Source organism: Monomorium pharaonis, chromosome 3, assembly GCF_013373865.1.
Source record: "Monomorium pharaonis isolate MP-MQ-018 chromosome 3, ASM1337386v2, whole genome shotgun sequence".
Taxonomy (NCBI): domain Eukaryota; kingdom Metazoa; phylum Arthropoda; class Insecta; order Hymenoptera; family Formicidae; genus Monomorium; species Monomorium pharaonis.
Window position 1 is genome coordinate 9,637,736 of NC_050469.1, and position 21,559 is coordinate 9,659,294.

At 37.9% G+C, this 21,559-nt stretch overlaps 1 protein-coding gene across 3 annotated transcripts in view; it reads left to right on the top strand.

Annotated features, from left to right (window-relative positions):
* The window catches only part of LOC105838293 (RNA-binding protein Musashi homolog Rbp6), a 613,545-nt gene that overhangs the window by 361,867 nt on the left and 230,119 nt on the right, over positions 1-21,559 (top strand). For all 3 annotated transcript variants that reach the window (XM_036284985.1, XM_036284984.1, XM_036284986.1), the window contains exon 4: positions 3,799-3,883. In XM_036284985.1, the coding sequence (XP_036140878.1) occupies positions 3,799-3,883 (85 nt within the window). The remainder of the gene's footprint in view (positions 1-3,798; positions 3,884-21,559) is intronic.

Below are 21,559 nucleotides of genomic sequence, written 5' to 3' on the forward strand. Positions count from 1 at the left end.
TATTCCTTTATTATATAACGGAGCCTGCAATTTCCGTCGAAACTTTCAATAATCGATAACATCCTTCGTAAATTTGGATATCTCTGCGATTTTTCATCAGACTTTATTGAATTATAAAGTATTTCACGACGTTCCTGCATTATCCTAAACTGATTTTGGCTGGGATTTTTTCCTCACGGCACGCGTCTGGGATGCTCTCGCGTCTACCGGAGAGGTTCTCCGATTCTGCGGTGGGGCAAGGGAAACCGTGACAAACAAATGCAGCGCGTCAGCTCGGTGTGACACCCTTCCGTAGCTGGGACGGGGAAGCATGCGAAAAGGGCGATGAGACCGGGCGGAGGGCGGTTAAGTCGGCGGAGGTGGAGTGTGAGGGAGGCGACCGTGGTCGAGCGGCGGAGTAGGACGAGGAGCAGGATGAAAAGTAGAGGATCGTGGATACCGTGCTCAAGTAGACAAGGGACACGTCAGCCGCCATCCTTCTACTCAGCCTTTTATAGATTATTCACGTACAATGGCCGGGGGTGACGAGTGGCGGCGGTAGCGGGGCCTCGATGGCGCGTTGGGTCCGCGATAGATCCCTCCTTTATCCCCGGGATGACTCTCGAGTGGCCCTCGACTCCTCTGATATACCGCCATAAGAAAGGTAACTCGACGTGATTTTTTTCGTTCTCCGTTGTGAGTAATTACCGTAAAATTAAGATCGAATCTCCGCGAGTCTGGAGTTTATTCAGGAATGCGGAATGAAGATTGCACGTAATAGCGTTACTAAGCAATCTATGTGCTTAATTCTTCTTTTTTAATTAAGTCCAACCGTGTTTACGATATTACATTCCGTAAGACTTGCACGGGGAAAATGTATGACGATTTAAATTTTTTGGTGCAAAAAAGATTAAAATTTTACTTTGTTTTATAATGAAACTTATTTTAAGGTAAATGAACACACGCGACAAATCTTTTTTGTCAGTTTTTCTATATATATAAAATTTTATATAAAAACAGTCAATTTGAATCTGGATCTTTGCATGAAGATCACCATAATAATCTACATTACTCTTTGTATGATGATGGAATTATGAAACATTTATACGAGCGAAGGAAGTGTAAACGTTTTACGCATAATTTTGATACACAACACATTATGCTGTTACTGTACATGATTGTTCCAATCAATGATTTTCCAGTGGTGAACCTGTGAATTCTGGTGTGATTCTGGTATGATGCTCGACGGAAAAAGGATGAATTATTCGCACGGCTTTCCGAGGTAGTTGTTCATGATTTCAGTACATTGCGCGCACATCGTCATAAATGTGATGTCGTAAAAGTGAGTGCGGGAGGGAGAAAGAGAGAGAAAGGGAGAGAGAGAGGGAGAGAGAAAGAGAACGCCCGGACGAACTCTCGTTTCGTTGTATGCAAATGCGAACTGCCCGTGGTGTTCTCGCTCGTGTTGTTTGGCGTTTTAATGCTGATTGGACGACTGCCGATTCAGCGGCCGTTCGTTTGCCGCGATTGTCGCTTCGGCCGTGCGTACTGCGAAAAATCTCTCGAAATTCAGCACGTATATGGCCGTCGTAGCCGCATGAGCAAATCGCAGGCTCACTAACGCCGAATGTCATCATGGATGCTATAAATCGGAACGTTTATTGTATATTGTGCCTTTCATCTATTTTTTTTTTAGTCAACCGGGATTATCAAAAAGATGGTTAATATTGGAAATATTGAAAACTTGCCAGCACCTTCAATATTGTAACCAAGAAAAAACCAACTTTAAATTGATCAACGAATTTATAGATAAAAAAATTACTTGCAAATTTTTAAATATTTATATAGAGTCTAATGCATGGTTTAATAGTTTTCTTAAGAATTATTTGCATTTGTGAAATCAACGTTGAGAATTAAGAAAATTGCGAAAGCAAACAGCAAAATTTTATAACAGAAGAACAACCACGTAATACATATACACGTGTCTCATGTACGTTGACGCAGCGATATTGAAATAACTGTGGTCGCTGTTGCAATTCGTTGTTATAAAATGAACGAGGATTGAAATTAACTTTTTTCCAACGCTACGTGGAGACACGAGGCATTGTATTGTACCTTTTTCGAATGTATCACTGATGCGGAATAACAATCGCTGAGGTCTACTTTACGGTTTCGCGTACTCGAGTGTACGCGTTACCGCTCTCACTACTCTCCTTAGATGCGTACGGTTTTTCTCGTCATCAACTTCGTTCAAGATGGTATCGCATGCCCGAAGAAGACGAAATCAATATAGGAGGAAGTCGCGATGCTTCCATACAGCTCGCACTCGACGCACGAGAATCGTCGAAGATCACGGGAGAAGCAAAAAGGCGACGGAAAGCGGGATGGGCTGAAGAGGGTTGGTCGAGGGCCCCGAAGGGGTCGGTTCCATCAAAAATTCAATCCATACGAGCATTCGTTGTTTCGTTGGTAGGAAGGAAGCGGAAGCGGTAAGAGAGGCGTGAAACGTTTTGTAGAATTCTCGAGACGTTGCCGGCAGGTCCGGGGGGTTGTTTCTCGGGAGCGGATGAAGGAATCGAGAGAGAGAAACGGAATACGTCGTTCCCTGCGGAACGGCGAAACAGAAAAAAGGAGGCAGTCGAAGGAAAAGAGCCGGAAAAGAAGGGGTTGCGTGCAAAAGGACGAAGAGAGAGAGAGAGAGAGAGAGAGCACACGGGGAGAATCGACGGGGGTAGCTCGGTGGCGCGTTTGGTTCTTGAAGCATGTGTGCCCCATAAATAACATGTAAATATTTTCAATAACTGCCGGGGCGGCCCTGGCATGAAAAATGCAAACCGCTTTGCGTCCGGTTCTCGGCGCGTTGCATTCCCTCGTATCATCGTATCGCTCATCCCTTGTTCGTAGATCGGCCGGCGGCATCCATCCCCTTAGCTCACAGCGTCGAACTGTCTTTTAATATATCCGTGTGTACACGGGATGTCCCGCGTGAAATTTATGACACAACGGACCGATATTCATTTCGCTTTAATCTCGCAGTTTTTAATGTTCGACGGCTTCTACGAATTTGCATAGATTGCAACTTCTGATAAATTAGCAATACCGTTGAATGCTTAATTTTTTATCTAAGAAACTTTATGAAATATTATGATTTTAATGAATCCATAAAAAATTATATGTATAAGGAAATTTTTAATCTACACGACCATATATAATTTTTAATCTACACGATCATTATAATCATATATTATAAGATTATTATTTCTGTAACTTACATGCTCTATCAATTCTGGAATAAAGAATTGATTTCAATGTTATAAAGGGAATATAAGGAATTAATCCATCGTTAATCTTAATGTTGTAATGGATACACACTTGTGATAAATAAAACCAACATGATATGTCACGAGTATTTCGACACTTTTTTCCGAAGTAATTCCGTAATTTTTAAGCTGTGAAATAGAAAAACGGCAGTAATCAATTATCTTTTAATGACTTTTACTTTTAATCGTGGAAATAAAAGGGGCGGAAATTATCCTATTCGGAGAATTAATACTATCGTATTTCGCGATTTACGAGAATGAATTAATACGGAAATGTATTATCCCCCCGACTGGCTTTCTTTTTACGATCACGCGCTTTGATGTATATGCTGCATCGAGATATGTATCCTGCAACGTGTGTTCTCTGTACTAAACAGCTGTTACCTTTGTACGCGTTCACGATGGAAATACTATTACTATCAGCAAATGCTTGCTTAATTAATGTCCCGAGCGACGAGCACACATTCATATTAAACATCTTCCTTTCGTTTATTTGCAGGGGCTTCGGATTCATCACATTCGCAGATCCTGCGAGCGTAGACAAAGTGCTGGCGCAGGGCAATCACGAACTGGACGGCAAGAAAGTGAGTAATCATCACATATTACCAGATTAATTTTAACTATGCACAATCAGATCCCGAATTGAAGTTTTTGACTTTTCCAACTTCTTAACTGTGCGAGTATTATTAAACGCGTAAACCTAGAACGCCATGTGTACAATTTTCTCAGCAATTAGTTGGTCTTCGTATAATTTAAAATAATTTTTAAAGTGTAAAATTATTCGATAATTTATATATTGAGCATCTATTAACTAACGTGTTAGTTTTGTAACTCGTCTTAATATTAGAATGAATGATTTCTCTCAAAATTCTTGACGATCATATACATTATGTGTCACGGAAGGCGAAGAGTCGTTTCGCGAAAAAGGGGATGACTATAGAAAAAACATACAAATTGCCGTGATCAAATGTGCGTCACGCGAGCAATTAATTTTCATGTCCGATCGGAGCGTCCGTCCCGAGATAATTGAAAGAGCATGCCGCGAGTCGATTGATCAAACCGATTGGTAGCTGCAGTCTATAGATATATTCCGGTTCGGGATGCATCTGTATCATCGATTTCGGAGGCAAAATTTTATTCGCGTTTGAAACTTCATTAATTTAGCGTCAAATGTTACTTCGTCCTATTCGTTACAGTGCAGGGGCATCATTCGTCATCTATATGTCACAATTGTATGAATAGTTAGGTTAATTATCGAATGCCGTCTTCATTGAATTAAAAACTCGCGTAGACAAATTAATTTATATATTTCCTGAAATAAATAAATTTATTGATTGTATGTCTGTCGACTTGTTAATTTCATTTTAAGTTGTTATTAGACTTAAAATTTAACTTTTTTTTGTTATAAAATTTGTTTTGGTTTAATTAAGAAATAAATATCTTTCTTTTCTATTTACACTCTGATATTTCCAACTTTTAATCACACGTAAAAATGTAAATCAAATAGCATGCAAAACATTTACATTTACATTTTTGCGTTTATCAGAATTTAAAAAATTGATTTTCAATGAGATTTTTTTCTGTTCTAATAAACTATTATATTTTGAAGTGAAAGATAACTATATAAACAATATATATAATTTATTGAGTTTGATTAGGAAAATTAAATCTATTGTAACTCAGGAGACGCAAGTCTAAACATGAAACCATAATAATGTCATGACTCACGACTTGTTTCAATTTTGTTTCAAGTTGTATGCGTTTCGTGTTTAAATGTGACAATCGCAGTGGCATAAAAACTTTCCTATGTCAGGCAGTAGCGCGTCACTGTTGGAATTCTCAATTGTGAAAGATTTTATTCCAATTCAACGAGGAGGATGGGGCAACCTCTTTATCGGTTCGTGTTTTTTCCTAAGGGACACCTTACACGCTCAAGTGCATGGTGCGGAACGCGATGTCGACAGTGCGACGATTAATCGTTGGCCGACATAGTCGTTTGGCAAACGTGCCACCCGCTCTCTCGTTTTCTCTTTCTCGGTGAGCAAGACACAATGCTCGTGGAATAATATCGTAAGACGGCAAGCACGGGCTGCACGGCAAGAGAGAAATAGTTGCGGACATTAGCTGTCCACGGCGCCATAAGTAGAGCGACTCCACCGCCGGAGCGACCGCCTAAGTGGCCCCGAATACGCTTAAGCGAGGGCAACCCCGGCCGTATCCTCGGCTCGCATAAATTTCGCGTAATTCGCTCCGGCTAATGCAAATTGCGAATGCACGGATCCGGAAGCTAACACCTTCCCGATAGCGGGAAGAGAATATCGCGCGTATAGGGCAACCGCCGGCGCATCCTATTAAGGCTTCCTCTTAAGGGATGAGATGTCCTCACCCTCTAGCACTCTATCTGTCCGTTCCCCTCTCGCTCCATCTTTCTCTGCTTCTCTCTCGGAGGAAAAAGGAAGAAGCGAGGGAGCATAAGGAATGCAAACGCGCGGAAGAGCCCGTTGCTTTGATTCACTGACAAGTATCGCCGCATTAATTAGTGCAGCCTTCGTCCCCGCCCTCGCTAATGAATGCGGGGAGCTCTTAACTCGTGCTAACACGCGAATATAAATAAAGTTGGACAAGACCGAAATGTGCGATATTCTACCGGCAAGTGTAGTTGTAGTTGTCACATAGCTTCTCTTTACTTTGGTCCTCATGTGTAAACTTTTGTAGAATAAAATGGACTATTATCTGATATCCAGTCGGGACTGGGAATATTTATTACAATAATTATAAGTGAACGTTAATGATACAACTTGTGTTCAATTAAATAAAATACCAATTATACATTGTTTTGATTAAATTAACATGTAGAATTTTGTAAGATATGGGAAATCCTTTTTATATAGGATACAAAGAATCTTAAAATTATCTTTTAATAAAAATATACGTAATTTAACAAAAAAAGTTTATATGATGCGCCGGATACTTAGGTCATTTTGATTATGTAACATTTATTGAAAATCAGCCTGGGTTAATTTACGGAAGAGCGATTTTGTGGGTCGATACGGCAGACGTTTCCTCTCCATCTGGCATGGACGATGATTTTCACAACGTGCCGCGTAAGCACCCACCGCGGCACAATGCTGACTGATCAGAATAGCCAGCAGATTCCGCTTAATCGGGCTGGGTGGTGATTAAAAAATGCGCGGGTCGAAACGTGCGCGTCCTCGTTTGCATCCCGTTTGGCCTCGACAGGCGTAGCGGAAGTAGCCAAATCGGTTGTGTACCCGTGCGTGTTTCGTCCGTAATGCTGGCGCTTCATAATATGAGGATGCTGTTCTGCATCCTCTCATAGAAGTTTAGCAGTTCAAACTCTCTGCAGAACTGTAGATTAGAGTGCGAACTTAGAGGAATAGTAATTATTACGGTAACGCGGTTTTGGTAGTGGCTAAGAATCAAACGTTTTCAACGAATTAAGGGAACAATGACGCTTTATTCTCTGTAGTATTTCGATTAAATCTTGGTTAAATAATTTTTCAATTTTTGCACACGGTTAGAAGGAATAATTTCTTTAATTGTAAATATTTTTCTATAATATAAATAAAAAAAGAAAGAATTTGAAGATTTTTAAAAAGCAAAGTTGTTAAAAGATAGATCTCAATAAAGAATTTGTTCGTAAAAAAGCAGTTTTCGCAAGATTATATTATTTAGCATAAAGTGTAAAAATGGAATAGAAAAAAGTTGTTATATTTACCATCGAGTTAAAATCAATAAGAATTTTGTGGGATTTATATTTGTGCACCTTGTTATTCTTTTACAATGTTTATTTAGAAAATAATTGTTTTTAATTTTTTTCTAAAATAATTTTATTTTAAGCAGTATAAATTTAAATATCTTATTGATATTAACATTAATATTCTTTCCATACGAATATAAATATTTAAAAAGATTACGCATAAATATTTTATTTCTAATTTAAAAAAATCTCATTTAATGATATCAATGATGCATGTGATGAAGGTGACTTGACATGTATATGTGCATATAAAGGATAAGAACAGATATGGGTGATGAGGTCTAAAAAGGAAATCGCGAGAGGGAAGCAACCTCTAAAGGTGGATGCACGCGAAATTGTGGAAGCTCTTTAGAGTTCTCTGTATGGCTCGCATTCCTGGATACCTTCAGACGTCTCAACGCTTTAGAAACGTATCGTATGAGAGCACGTGGCGGACAGTCTCTCGTCCTTTTCCTCATCCTCCGACTTTCTTCTTTAAAGAAGAACAAGCTTTAACCCTTTTCGAAGCGACGTGCTGGTTTTATTATCAAAAAGAACATTACAAACACATTTACTTTCTCTTGATTAGTTTTTCTGATGATAGTCATTTTTTAATTATACATTTACTTTCAAAAAGTTGTTGACAGTCGTTGTTTATAAAGTACCTTAATTTTATTTTTAAATTTGATAACTTAGCGTAAAGCTAAAATTTGAAATATACATACTGTCTCAGCTGAAATTATTTTTGAACGAAATTAACAAGAAAAAATTCTATTTTCTCATAAACGTTACTTTTTGTCATTGTATATTTTTAACATCACAATACTGACGTTAATTTTCTTTTAACTTATTTAAAATTCATATAGTTTCTTAACATTGAGTTATTTTCATTTCCATGTGTTAAATACACAGCAACTCAAAGATTTGTAATGCGCTGACTTGTTATCAATTTTGAGGGAATATTACATCAACTATACAGTAAAAAGAAAATAAAGTCGGATATTTTTATCGAGGTTATCGGAGAAATAAAAGCCTTGCGGGATTGTGCGTATTAAAGTGTATATGTTTCGTCGGGAATTAACCGAAACGATAAGTCGATATAATGCTGAAACGCGTTTTCCAATACTTCTGTGAATGCAGTTTTCCATACTTACGCAAATTGAAATTCTCGCAAACCCTGATTGCAATGTCGTAATGTAGTTAAACGAGCTTTTTCATAAAGATAGTATTAGGAATCGATATTTTTTGTAACGACATTGCAATCATACTCACGGCAATATCAGTTTTTATCAATATAGTTTGAAGCATGGTAGAGCACAAAATCCGGTCTTTCTCTCTTTTTTTTTGCTTCTTACTTTAAAGATGCAGCGCATTGAAAAGAATTAAATATTGAACGTTAAGCATTAGTACACATTTATATTTGTGTAAAGATATTTGTATAAATTTTTGTAATTTGTTTTATGTTTGTTTTAGATTTCTCTTTTAATTTATTTAACATACTATTGCGTTGTAAAAATGCATGTACGACTTAATTATTTCGATAAATATAATTTGGAAATAAATTATTACAAATTAGCGAAGTACGGAATAGCACCAAGATTTTTTTTTTAAATAGATGTAACATCACTCCTGAAACAAACAATTCACATATATTTTATAATGTAGACTAGCATTTCTCAATATTGCGTGTCTAAATGGGTTTTGCCCAAAGGTATAATAAAACTTGCTTTTCTGTTTCTCTCTCTCTCTCTCTCTCTCTCTCTCTCTCTCTCTTTTTATCACGCTCTCGCTCTTTTTCCGTTTTTTTTTTCACTTTTTCGATCGATGCTTTTTAAACGCCTTGCGTACGTTTCAAGCGGTGGGTCGGAAAATGTTGAAAAATAAGCAGCGTCGCTCATCCGCGGAATAATTTATTTGGAGAGCCCAAAGCCACTAAGCCCTGCGGAAATTGTCTGCAGTCCCTCACAAAACTCCGAGTTATCCCTCTCCTCTTTCTCAGTCACCGTTCTCTTCGGCCGACTCTTTTCACTTCCGTATACTTTCTTTCCCTCTTGCTTCTTTCGCTCTCTCTTTCTCGAGTGAGTCAACAATATGAGAAGCGTCCATTGTCGAATGCTTTTAAATTTGAAATACAAACCGTCTACTCCATCGCTTACACCTTATCTCGTCTATGCTATCCTCCTCTCCGAACCTATCAACGTTATTGGACATGTACGGTTCGAAAAAATCCCTTATCCGCGTTTTTTTCCTGCATTATTCTTTATGCTCGTAAGTTTGAGCTATTTGATATAATCGACTTCCTTGAAAGAAATGAGAAGCCATAGGCAATTGTCATAGGTTGAGAGTCAGGTCAAGAATGTGTATTTTTTTTTACTGCTTAACTTATTACTTTTTATTTGATATTAGCTTTATAAAATAGATTGCAATTTCCAAAGTATTTATGTTTAACTTTTGTATGTGTATCAATATATTCCTTTAAATTCGATGCAAGTAAGACTCTAGTGCTAATATTGAATACTATTCATTTCATTAGATTACGAAACAGTGATAAAATAACTTTTCTAAGTTATTCAAATTATGATAAATGATAATAAAAGAATGTTTTATTTAACACTTTTACTTTAAAAAAATAATTTTATATCTCATATAGATCTTGGATTTTAAGGCAAAAGTCATTTAGACATGATTATAAGTTCTGTTATTCCAAATGCGTTTTCGAATATTATTTATTTAACCATTTATATGAACTAAGATTAACATTAAGTTTAGCAATTTCGTCAAATCAAATATCAAATGTGTGAAAAAGAATTATACTTGCAAGAGTTCGTAATGTATTAGAATTACGTGGGATGTTAAGATTTCACTCGAGACTGTTGATTCAGGTCTCCTAGGAAGACTCGGGACTCCTTGGGAAACACAAATGTAATTAGAAGGCACGGAAGCGGAAAGGGAATTAGTCACTTTGTAATCGTAATTCGGGAAAGTTTATGGCTCGCGGTTTATGAAGACGCATCCCGTCGAGTCGCCGGGAAAGTTCTGGTTATCGCGCCAACGAATTAAACCGATACAGCCGGGTTGCGGCATCTGTTACTAACGGCTTAACTCACTCGCCTTTTGCGCCGGATATACGGAGTACAGCCGGCATGAATATAAGTCGAAACTGGGGCACCTACATCAGACAGTTGCGGAAGGAACAGGAAATAAAAAAAAATCCCATATATCACGGACAGAAATCAAGGAGCGGGATAGTGAATGTAGCTATCTACGAAAAGAGCTGGGAGACTGCAGAAATAAAAGATATCTCCCTCTCTAATTTATTATAACGATTCTTATCTTTTGTTATCTGCGAAATTTATAAGTACATACTAATGCGATTACGAATATTTTTTTTTTAATCACGACATTCTTTCTCAGGAAAATAGATAAAATCTTTAATATATAGCGAGAACTAGTGCATATTGATTATTTATATTCTACGTTTATGTTCTATTTCGAAAAAATTCTGTGGAATTTACTGGTGAATTGTATAATAGCCAGAACAGATATATTACAAGCGAATTAGTTAAGCTATTAACGTAGTAATCGAATATAACAGATGTATGCGATAACGTTACAGTATGTATTATTGAAATAGATAAAGAGCAATTATGCTCTAACATAATTAATATATTAATAATAATAATGTTCTTACTCACGTTACTCTTCTGTTTGTGTATAATGATATAATGATGGGTTTTAGTTAATCGATCGTTTGTCGTAGCTTAAGATAGCGTTCTTAAGGGAGCCTTAGGGAGATTTTCGATGGTTTCCCTTCTCACACTGACGTAAACATAAAATCGAGAAGCCCGCCCTTGTGGCTTTCAGTGCCTCACCCTTTTTGATTTCCGGCTTCGGCGAAATGCGATCTTGTTAATGGCGTATAATATCAACAGAAATTTTTCCGTTCAATCCCTTTTTCCTGTCACGAAATAAACTATCGCTGTCTGTCGAACAATCTGTATTCCCGACGCTTGTTAAGAAAAGTTAAATAAATCACAAAGGAACGGGAAATTCAATGTTCAACGAAACAACTACTACGCGAATGAATTTATATTAAATAAAGAAAAGAAATTTTAAAAAATAACACAGAAATGGCATAGATGCGCTTATAATAAATACAAATATATTTATGTTTAATACAGCTGTCACTCTTTATAATTGCCGTCATTGTCATGTTATATCAAGTCTATTTTAGCTCACATGTAAAGTTGTCAAATTTATATGACACACACGTTCGCAGAGCCTTAACGAGCTTGGAAATTACCAATGTAAAAAAGGGGTGCACTATATCTTTCGTTAGCAGCAAACGTTTTATACTACAACTGTATGTGTCATGTTTATTGAGCGTAGCGTTAAACTAGAAGGTAGTTATCAAATTTGTATGTGACACAAACAGAACGTTCACTACGTTTCCTGTATACAAAAAACCTTTTGATTTAATATGTCAATTTTCTATGAAAATAGAAAAAAACTTTAATGCTTAAATAGATACACAGTCATTTTCTTAATTTTTCACTGAAAAAACTGCACGTACGCGACTTAATATTTTATTTATTTTGGTTGTCCTCTAAAATTCGTATTAATAGTATTGAAACTGACAATCCATCAATTTTTAATGGCTTGTTATGATTTACAAGCATCAGCGTTAACAGACGTCAATGAGCCAAGAAAAATTGCATTTAAGGAACCGTTAAAGATTCAACGGATGTTATCTGTCTCGTTGGTGAAGATTGATGGTTCGTCAATGTCTTCAACTTGAATTTGAGGGGGTTGATGAGTCGAAGGTTAAGTGCTTCTTTCATCAAAGTTGTAATAAATGTTTACTCACAAACAATAAGATAATATTGCAAAAAAATTTTTGAAAAATATTGCTTAAATAAAAATTAAAATTTTAGTTAACAATATATAATTACTTAATATATTTATCTATTACAATAATAATTATTATTTACAATATTTTTACTAATGCTTATATTTTCTAATGTTTTAAATGTAGTGAACATGTATTAATAAAAGTCACGTGTTTGTGATTCTTATAAAATTTAACTTAAAAATTTGTAAGTTAAATTTTATAATTTAAAAAGATGAAATAAAAAATTCAATAAATATAGGTTAAGTAATATTATTAATTATCTTAGGACAAATATTCATTTTATTCAGTTTTTGTTTCATTATTCCCATGCTTGTTAAATATTTATTTCATTATTATTATTATCTTGAATTATCAACCAGCCGAAGTTGGCATGATATTTTCCTTCCTTTTTGGACTGCGTACAGATGGAGTCTGCATGCCGTGCACACTGTATATGACGACGTATCACGAGTGTAAAATAGCACGTGTACGATGTAGGCTGCAGGTACCTCCGTCCCAGTGTGCATGAAATATAAATAATTAGTATGATATATAAGCTTCGTGCAAGTGGGTGGGTGCGTCGAGCGCGGTATATATCGACGCAACTCCACGGCTTTATTTCAAGAGCGGCCACATTTTATCGTTAAATTAGCGTGTCTACCCACGATTTATGTCATTCGTTTTGAGAAAACCATTGTCGAGATAGATCATTGTGACGCGTTATTAAGCGACAAATGGAAATCAATGCAAATGCACAACTTAGATATTGGTGAGACAGAACACGTACGCTCGCACATTGAAACATGACAATCCCGACACATTAAGCTTATGAGACTAATGTTGATAAAACAGAGAAACGTGATGAATGTGTTATGCCATTTTATTGAGAGCAAACTAGTGTTTCGATGCTTACTAAAGAATTTAAGGCTATACGTGAAGATAATGGGTGACGGATGCTGCGTGAGAGAAAAGCGAGATGCGTGTGATGGTCCATTCTCCGCAACCCTAAGAGAAGGCGGTTTCATGTTTCTCGATGCCGAAGACGACGCCCTAAAAGCGTTTCTCTGGACGCGATCCCTTAACGCAACTTGAGCTGGTGACGGCGTGCAGAATTTTTATTCGCGATAACAAGCGATTAAAAAAGGAAAAGCAAGGAAGGCGTGAAAAGAAGAGTTGTTTCGTTACGCTGATATATGACGTGATTTATCATTTATTTTTGGTCGAAATTGCGCTCTTCGTTCTTCGCGTGAACTTTATGAAGAATAAATGTCACTCGTTTTGGAAACTATATTCTTGACTGCGCATCTTGAATTACGTATTACCTACCGACAATATGTTGGCCTAAATATACTTTCCTCGTATTATTATCTTACATTAAACTTAATCGGTAAGCATATAGAGATTGATCGTATAACAAGGATATGGAAGTTGGGCCAGAAGCATTAGCTTTTTGCAAAAGTGTCATTAATTTTGTATTCTGGTTTTCCAAGTTCGAAGTGTATCCTTACGGAAAATCGCGAATGGAGGATTGCAAAGATATTGTACGTTACAGTACTTTGACGAACGATGCTTCATGAGCGCAAATGTTTGCAGAACTGTATTTCTCAATTTGTTTTGAATAAATCTCAGTTTAATTAAAACTTAAGACTTGATTGCGATAGTTCTTGATATAAAAAAATTAGAAATGCGTGGGCTAATTGCGTGTGGAGGAAGAGAGATTTTGTGCTTTTCCTTGAGAATTGCAACTTACATAGTTAAATTATACGTATCTTGTTTTCAACATCCTGTACAAATGTGTAATTTGCGTAATGAACCGCGATCGCAAGAAGTTATTCTCGCGTTTCCTAGCAGTTTGCTGGCCAGTTCGCGTCGCGCGACTTGGCAAAAGGGTGAGCACGAAGGGAAGGAAAAACAAGAAGGGCAGATGAAGGGGAGGGAGGGAGGGAGGGAGGGAGAGAGAGAGAGAGAGAGAGAGAGAGAGAGAGAGAGAGAGAGAGAGAGAGAGAGAGAGGGAGAGAGAGAGAGAGAGAGACGACGACGGAGCGAGAGATAGAACAGTCTGTTTCACCTGTTTCTCTCTCTCTCTCCCCCTACCCTCTTCCGCGTCTGTTTCCCTTCTCGGCCTCTTCAACTCGTCTCATAGAAGCGTATTCTCGGGCGATCCATTTCCAGATTAAACACGCGTAAAACTCTCCACTCTCATGCGGTACATACTAGAACTGTGTTCCTTTCCTTTACTTTTCTCTCCTTTCTTTCCCTCTTACTCTCTTCTCTTTAGGTTTGTTCGCTTTTCACGCATTCGGACGTCTTCTTTTTGAAATACTCTGGGATACTCGTATACTCTTTTTCCGCTCCGAAAAGTAGATGACAGGGGAAAAGACTCGCGTGCTATCATTTAAAACCTCGTAGAAGTAAGCCCCTCGCTTCAAGAGAAACTGGAAGTATCTGCTTAATCGCACGACATTTCAAGAAAGCTGACTCGTAATATCAAGAAGCAGTAGACATTTTTAAAGCGCACCAATTAGAGTATTGTACATTCTATTATTAAAATGAACCAAGTTTCAGGTGCGGGAAGAGATTTGAATATTTTTAAGTATTATTTGTGTGAAAAAAATAATATTTCTACTAATTACGAAAAGCATTAAACGTCGCTTAACCTTAATTATTAATACGTATTATAACTAATAAATATAGAGAAATTAAGGATAAATATCCCTTCAGTGTTTTAACGATACTTCCGCCACGCTATCTTACCGAAATTATTGACAATGTCTGTTTCCTTAACGGACCAATTTCCGGTTATCGGGAATGTTCGAGGCGAGGTCAGGGTCAGCCGAGATCGATGAGAACGACGTTAACGAGGCGCTGGATGCGCGGACGGAGATACTCCGAGGCAAGCGTTATCATTTAAGGTAGGACGTGACGTCGAAATGGAAAGTACGAAGGGAGGACCGGCGTGGGAAGGGCGAAACTACGCGTACGAAGCATTTGTAGCACAAAGCTTGTCAGAACGGTGGGAATGTTTTGCGAGGGGGGGAGAGAGAAGTGGAATAATAGCTCGACTCGCGAAAGGTAGGAGAACTAGCTGGGATCTATTGAGCTCGTCGTGCGGCTGCTACGCACGTATTAACACGTCATAATAATTACGAATGTAATCAGCGACGCGCGCGAGAGCTTCCTGAATCACGCGTTTTGCTTTCACCTCGGTTGGCCGCCTCTTCTTCCGAGGAAGGACAGACTCGCGACGTATACGAGGGATCTCTCCACGAGGGTGGAATAAAAGTTCCAGCATGCACAGAATGGTACGAGGGAAAGATTTTGCCAGGGATTTTCACGCTATGATATCTCACTACACCGATTTATGTAACGAGACTGAAGCTCATTGAAAATCCGAAGGCCAGCGATATATACGACATAGTAAAGAAAAAGATTTTGATAAGTGTATTCTTATCAAATAGTATTTTTTTTTAATTGGTTAAAAATAAGAAAAGTTGCTGGATAAAGAATGTCGAGAACTATTATCAACAATGCATATTGTTCTTTTTGAATAACTGCTGTAATGGAGATTTAATTGTTGAAAAAGTCCAGCTCTTTTTACTTTTGGCAGTTAATACGATGACGCTTGGTGACTTCGGACCAAATGTTGGACTTAATGGCGCACGGAAAATACTTACAACATGGAGGAGGAGACAGTTTCCAAAGAGAAACATTATAATCCATTGTACAAGTTAGAGAACGAAGAGCGAGGGAAAGTCTTAAGTAATCGTTAGAAAATCAATGGCGAGTTCTCAGGCAGTGTCTCACGGACAATGTGCCATAATCCATGGTCTCGAAAGCCGAAGAGGCTGCAGGCTTTCCCACGAAGTAAGCGGTTAGACAGTAGGGAATCGGGAAACGTGCTGGAAACGCGGAAGCGTGTCCTTCATCATCGAAGTTGGAACTTGTCGGCTAATTGCATAGTTCGCCTTCTTGCCTGCAAACATCCAAATTGTCAGGAACACTTGGCCGGACTTGAGCTTTCCTCTCTTAATCTTTGGTATTTTGTATGTGTTCAGTTTCGCGTGATTTTACTTCCGAAACATGCGATCAATTACGCAGTGTACATAAAATTATCGCATAAGATAACAACACTAAGGATCAAATCAACGATGCTTGTCTCACAATCAGTGGCATAAAGAAAAATTACAAGTTTTTCCCGAATTACATTTAACTTATTAAATAATTTTTAACTGTTTTTTATAAAATTATATGATATGTAACATCAGATATTTAAGAGTTCTATTTTCTCGTATATCAAGTATGTAAGGAAACATACAAATGAGATCACTGGATTAATTATCAAAACGCGTGTATTGTACGCAAGTAATTGAGAGAGAACAATCAATCGTTTAATCAAAGGCGGTATTGTGCTAACTGCATGTGATTTTACAAATAATTGTTTTTTGTTCGAAAAATCCTGACGCGCCTACTGGGCAGGATTCTTATATTTCTTATCGTCGCGTGAAATATTCCGCCGCGAAATCAAAACAGAAGCAGGCGAGACGGAGAACGTTGTTGTTCCGGCCGTTTAAATAATTCATAAGCAATATCGCGCGTCGTGGTCGCGGTCACGTCTCGGCTTCCCTCCTGATTGGCTCGAATTTACGAGCCATTGTCGCCTGATTGGCCGCGCTTGTGCGACGGATGGTGGCTTCGTAAAGAAAAGCACTTTATCGCCCGGGAGCATTGACGTGCCGGCGGCTGGGCGACGTCGCCGGCGGGAAAAGCATGAAACGCTTTCGGTAATTCTTCCAGGACTCACCCGCACGTCGTTTTCTCTCTCGTTTCTTCGCCACCGTGCTCCCGATTCAGCTTCGTCGAATTCCTCCGTCCTGCACAAAAGCCCCTCTTGAGGTATCCCAATAGAAATGGGAAACAGCGCGTTCCCGTCCCCGTGTATCTTCTCTTCTTTCTAACATTTGCTACCGTTTGTGCGGTATTTGTCGGTGCCATTTCATTCACGAGACAATATTGTCGGATATCCGTTTTTACCAGTACCGGTGTAGATTATAATTCTCATGTAATTATAACGCATGTAATTATAATTCTCAATCAACACTATGATTTTGAATTGTATGTTTGAGATTTGTGCGCGTCACTTTCCACATGATGCATATTATAATGCAGAAACGAGAAGACTTGTAAGCCATGCAGCGACAGCAGTTTGCATTCTTCGAATAACGCAAACTATCATATTATCCCGATTTTTTTATCGCATTCTTCGAAATCACATTCGTCATATTCGTGTGAAATTTTCGACACATCGAATGCCATTTGGCGAACTTCTGAGTTTCCTGAGGTACTTTCTTCCGCGACGGCGGCGCGAGTTGGCGAAAGGACATTATGCCCGCTACACGCCCTCGCGAGTTGCAATTTCGGTTCGGTCTGGTAGACCTCGTTGCCCGTGACATTTTGACGCAAGCTCGGAGAGCGGAGAACGGTGTCCGGAGAGCGGCTGTGCTAGGCAGTTATGAGTTGCTTAATTGTTTTGTCACTGTTCGTCGCGACAGCAACGTCCTCGTTGTCGTCGCTGTCGTTGTTGCTGTTGCTGTTACGCCGGGGGCGGAGTTTCTCGAGAATCGTTTCCGGAATAGCCGATTCGACTTGGCCCCTCGATAACTTGGCTCGCGAGATTCTGATGTCCGCAATATCGACAGGGAGGATTGCATTGTTCGCCGAAGACCACGTTCCCCATAGCGGACCAGCAGTGAATTGTGTAAAGTAATCCAATGTCTTGAAATCACGAGATGTATTTGTTAGATTTTCCGAGACATTAGTTTCTTATTACGAGAAATTGTTAAATTTTACATGTGCGCATGTGTTTTAATATTATATTCACACGCCATGTAGCATAAAAGACAATTGTTTGGATTTTCACACCCGTAATATATTTAGCTTTTATCTTATAATCTTACATTTTGATATTGCACTAATCATAGATTGCTAAAACATTGAAAATATCTTGAGTATTATATTACATTTTCCGTTGATTGAATTATTATATTTCTTGAAATAACATGTCTTTTACTCGGACAAATAATTCTAATATACACCGGATAACATTGTATTCATATTCTGCGTCGTCGTAATACTTGGTCAATCTTTTACTTAATATTTGCACAGTTTTTCATGCGTCGTAACTTTTTTTGTAACTTTTAATCATTACTTATTCGCTTTTATATCTCTTTCTATTGCTGTCGGTGTAAAGAACCATCCAGATGGCAGCTGTTAAAAGTACATCGTGCTACGATATTGGCTGGCGCCGAATGTCGGTGACGCTGTCGAGAAGACTACTGACAAGCGTTGTTATTAAAAATCCGAAGACCCGTGAGCTCGATGCTCTAGAAACGAAACAAGCGTCTGCAGCCTGAAAATTTGATATAAGGTCTTGATAAAATATTTAAGACAGACTGTCTATATTTTAAATGCGAAACAATATTTTTATCCAACTAATTCAATATGAATCACATCTTTCATTAACTCGATAAACTTCCAAATGAAGAATGATGAGGTTGATTAAGGAATAATCAGAGAATATAATTTTAATGCTTAATAATATTTTTAATTTTATGTAATATTTTTAAATATATTCTATTATTTTCAATCTTGAAACACAGTTTTAAGTTGAATCAGAACAAAGAGTAATATCACAATATTAAATTAATAATCAATTTAATAATATAAAACAAGTTCTTTTTAGTGTTTAAATGATTCTTATCAACATCATAGTACCATAAGAGATGCTCATTAATATCACCGTTATTAAATTAATTACCAGTTTAATATTGTGATATTGCTCTCTATTTTGATTCAACTTAAAACTGTTCAACTTTCAAGACTGAAAACAACGGCGCGCAGTTTAAAGAATTAGAAAATATATAAAAAGTCACATAAGAAGTATTTAGCTCTAGATCCTGTTTTATCCTTGGCCCTTTTCTCAATTTAATTGCATTATACATATTACTGTTTTATTTCATTTATTATTATTGATAAAATTTTTTTATTTTTTTATAATAGATAAATAAAATGAATTTAACTTGATATGGCTTAAGTACACGTACCTTAACACTATTGTTGAAGTTAACGTTAATACAATTTTTATTCTCGAATTATAAACAAAACTATATTTGAGTCACTCTTTGTCAATATGAGCGGTTCTTTTGATATGGTGTGCGTATACGGTTAAAAATTTCAAGTCGAACGATGAAATCGCATTAAATGAACCTCTTTCGCCGTCAAGCGAGACGGATTTTCATTGATGGGTTTCCGGACCTCGTTTCGACTCGATCGCGATAACGACGCGTTTGTCGCGCGCGAAAAAATAATGTGCGTTGGATCGAAGCGGTAGTCCATTTTTATCGGCCTATACATCTTGGCGGATACGTCGCGAAGGGTACCTTGGTACGCAGCTGGCGCGAATATTAAAAGCAATCGCTCAGTCCCACGTAATAACTGACCGCCAGTATATAGCGCACAGTCGCACTTGCCTACGCTTCGCAATCCGCACAGTTGTGTGAAGAGAATAATAGTCCCTCTCTCTTTCTTGGAGCTTTTTTTTCTATTTTCAATGTGAGACTGTACGAAGCAAAGTTTTCATGCTCCGTACTAATTGTAAAAATAATAAATTATAAAGCATAATACTTATGCTTCCAGCGCGTTAAGAGTTTTTTAATAAATGAATAATGTTTAAAAAGAAATAGAACCACGTTGCACTTATTTTAGAGTTTGAATTTAACGTATTTAATGAAATTTTTAAATTTTGTTTTAATATATTATTTCAAGAAAGTTAATTTATCATTTTTCATTTTTAGGGTATTTAATAATTTATTTATGCTTATGAAAACTATTATTAACAAATAAGATGCAGGTTTGAAAAAATATAGACGCGTTTGCGAGGAATACTTCATCGGCACATCAATAGAATGAAAGCAGATGAGAGATAGACGAAACTGGAAATGCAAGAGCGGTGTACTGTCGTTGTGAAAGAAAAAAGTGCGCGAATAACAAAAGCCGCTATTTTGTTCAAAGATACCGAATAACGCAAGATTATTACGTATTACCGATAAGATCGTCTCTAAATTAAAATCCAACGAGATCACAGAAATTTGTATATATTTTTTTTATTAATTCCCAGAAAAAAATATGGAAATGGCACGTGATGCGTGATAATGATCCTTTTGTGCAAAAAGATTGACGTTTACTTTCTCCACTAAAAGAATATTCGAGAGCCTTCATAGAATTGCAAGAACAATTTGTCTTTCAATGAACATTGTTGAAAGTTAACAAAACCAGAAGGAGCCAAGAACTTTTTTCCCCGTGGATGCACTTAGATAATGTCTCCGTTCTCACGACGATGACGTCGACGACGAGATTATGGCAAGGAAACGGGGAAAAAGCGGCAGGTCCGACACAGCGGAAATGATCAGTTGCAAAATCGCGGTCGTGTATTTGCCTTTAATTTGCCGAGCGAATTAACCGGGTATTTGAGGCGGACAAACGCTATCGCACCGTTACCATCGATGTTGAGGACTGAAACGAATCGGTAATCTTTCTCTCTTTCTCTCTCTCTCTCTCTTTCTCTCTCTCCGAAATTTAATAATAATTCTCGTCTCCAAAATCCCGCACATCGTCAAATATGACATCGCCGATGAATTCCTCGCTGTCTCTATCGGCGCGATGAGACTGGGCCGCCTCTCCGCGCGAGTTCGATGTTGTCCGAACGGTGACGGAAATTCGGGATGGAAATAAATTATAAACGCGCTCTTTGTTTAAACAGCTAACGAGCCGGCTAAAGCCGCGTAGAAATAGAAATTGCATGACGAATAAATAAACAGAGAATTATGTCGCTATAAACAATATTTGATAATTGATAAGATAATTAGAGGAAATAATCTGTTTCTTGTAATTTATCTGATATGTTAGAGAGCCGTTACTTAATTCTCTTTTCACCGCAGTAACAGGTAACAGCTATTCGAATTCTAAAGACGTGTTATCAGGGATTATCATAATCACTACCATTATCATAATCGTTTCTCGACTTAAATGCCTATTTTGTTATTGAATTTAAAAGCTTGTTAGTGATAAATAAAAAAAATAAGATTTTCTGCTTTTAAACGATTTGCGTGCTTGTCGACTTTGGAATTCGGTGGAGCTGCTAGTAATTCGAGCCGCAAGTCGTTCGTTTCTCGGTGTTATAATTGAAACTTTAACATATTATACGGCCTCCCTGGCTATTTCCGCGTCTCTTCTGTCTTTGATACGGGCGCTTGCGACCACATACCTCGTATAACAGTTTAACCAGCATTCGAATTCCTACGGAATTAGCGCGAGTTCGCCTGTGAAATTTCTCGTTCGCGTTATCCGCGGATGCAGTTCGCCCTAGAAGTAATGGGGAGTAGGGAGATGGGTGGATTGAGGTTTCGGTGCGAGACCATCGCTTACGGCCGCAACGGGGAGATGGCGGCGGTGGGGTAAACGGGGGTCGCGAAGAATGGCGTCGTGAATTACTTTTCCAAATGCTCCCGATCCGACTCGAGGCTCTCCTTTCTACCGCGCCCCTTCAGGGTAGAA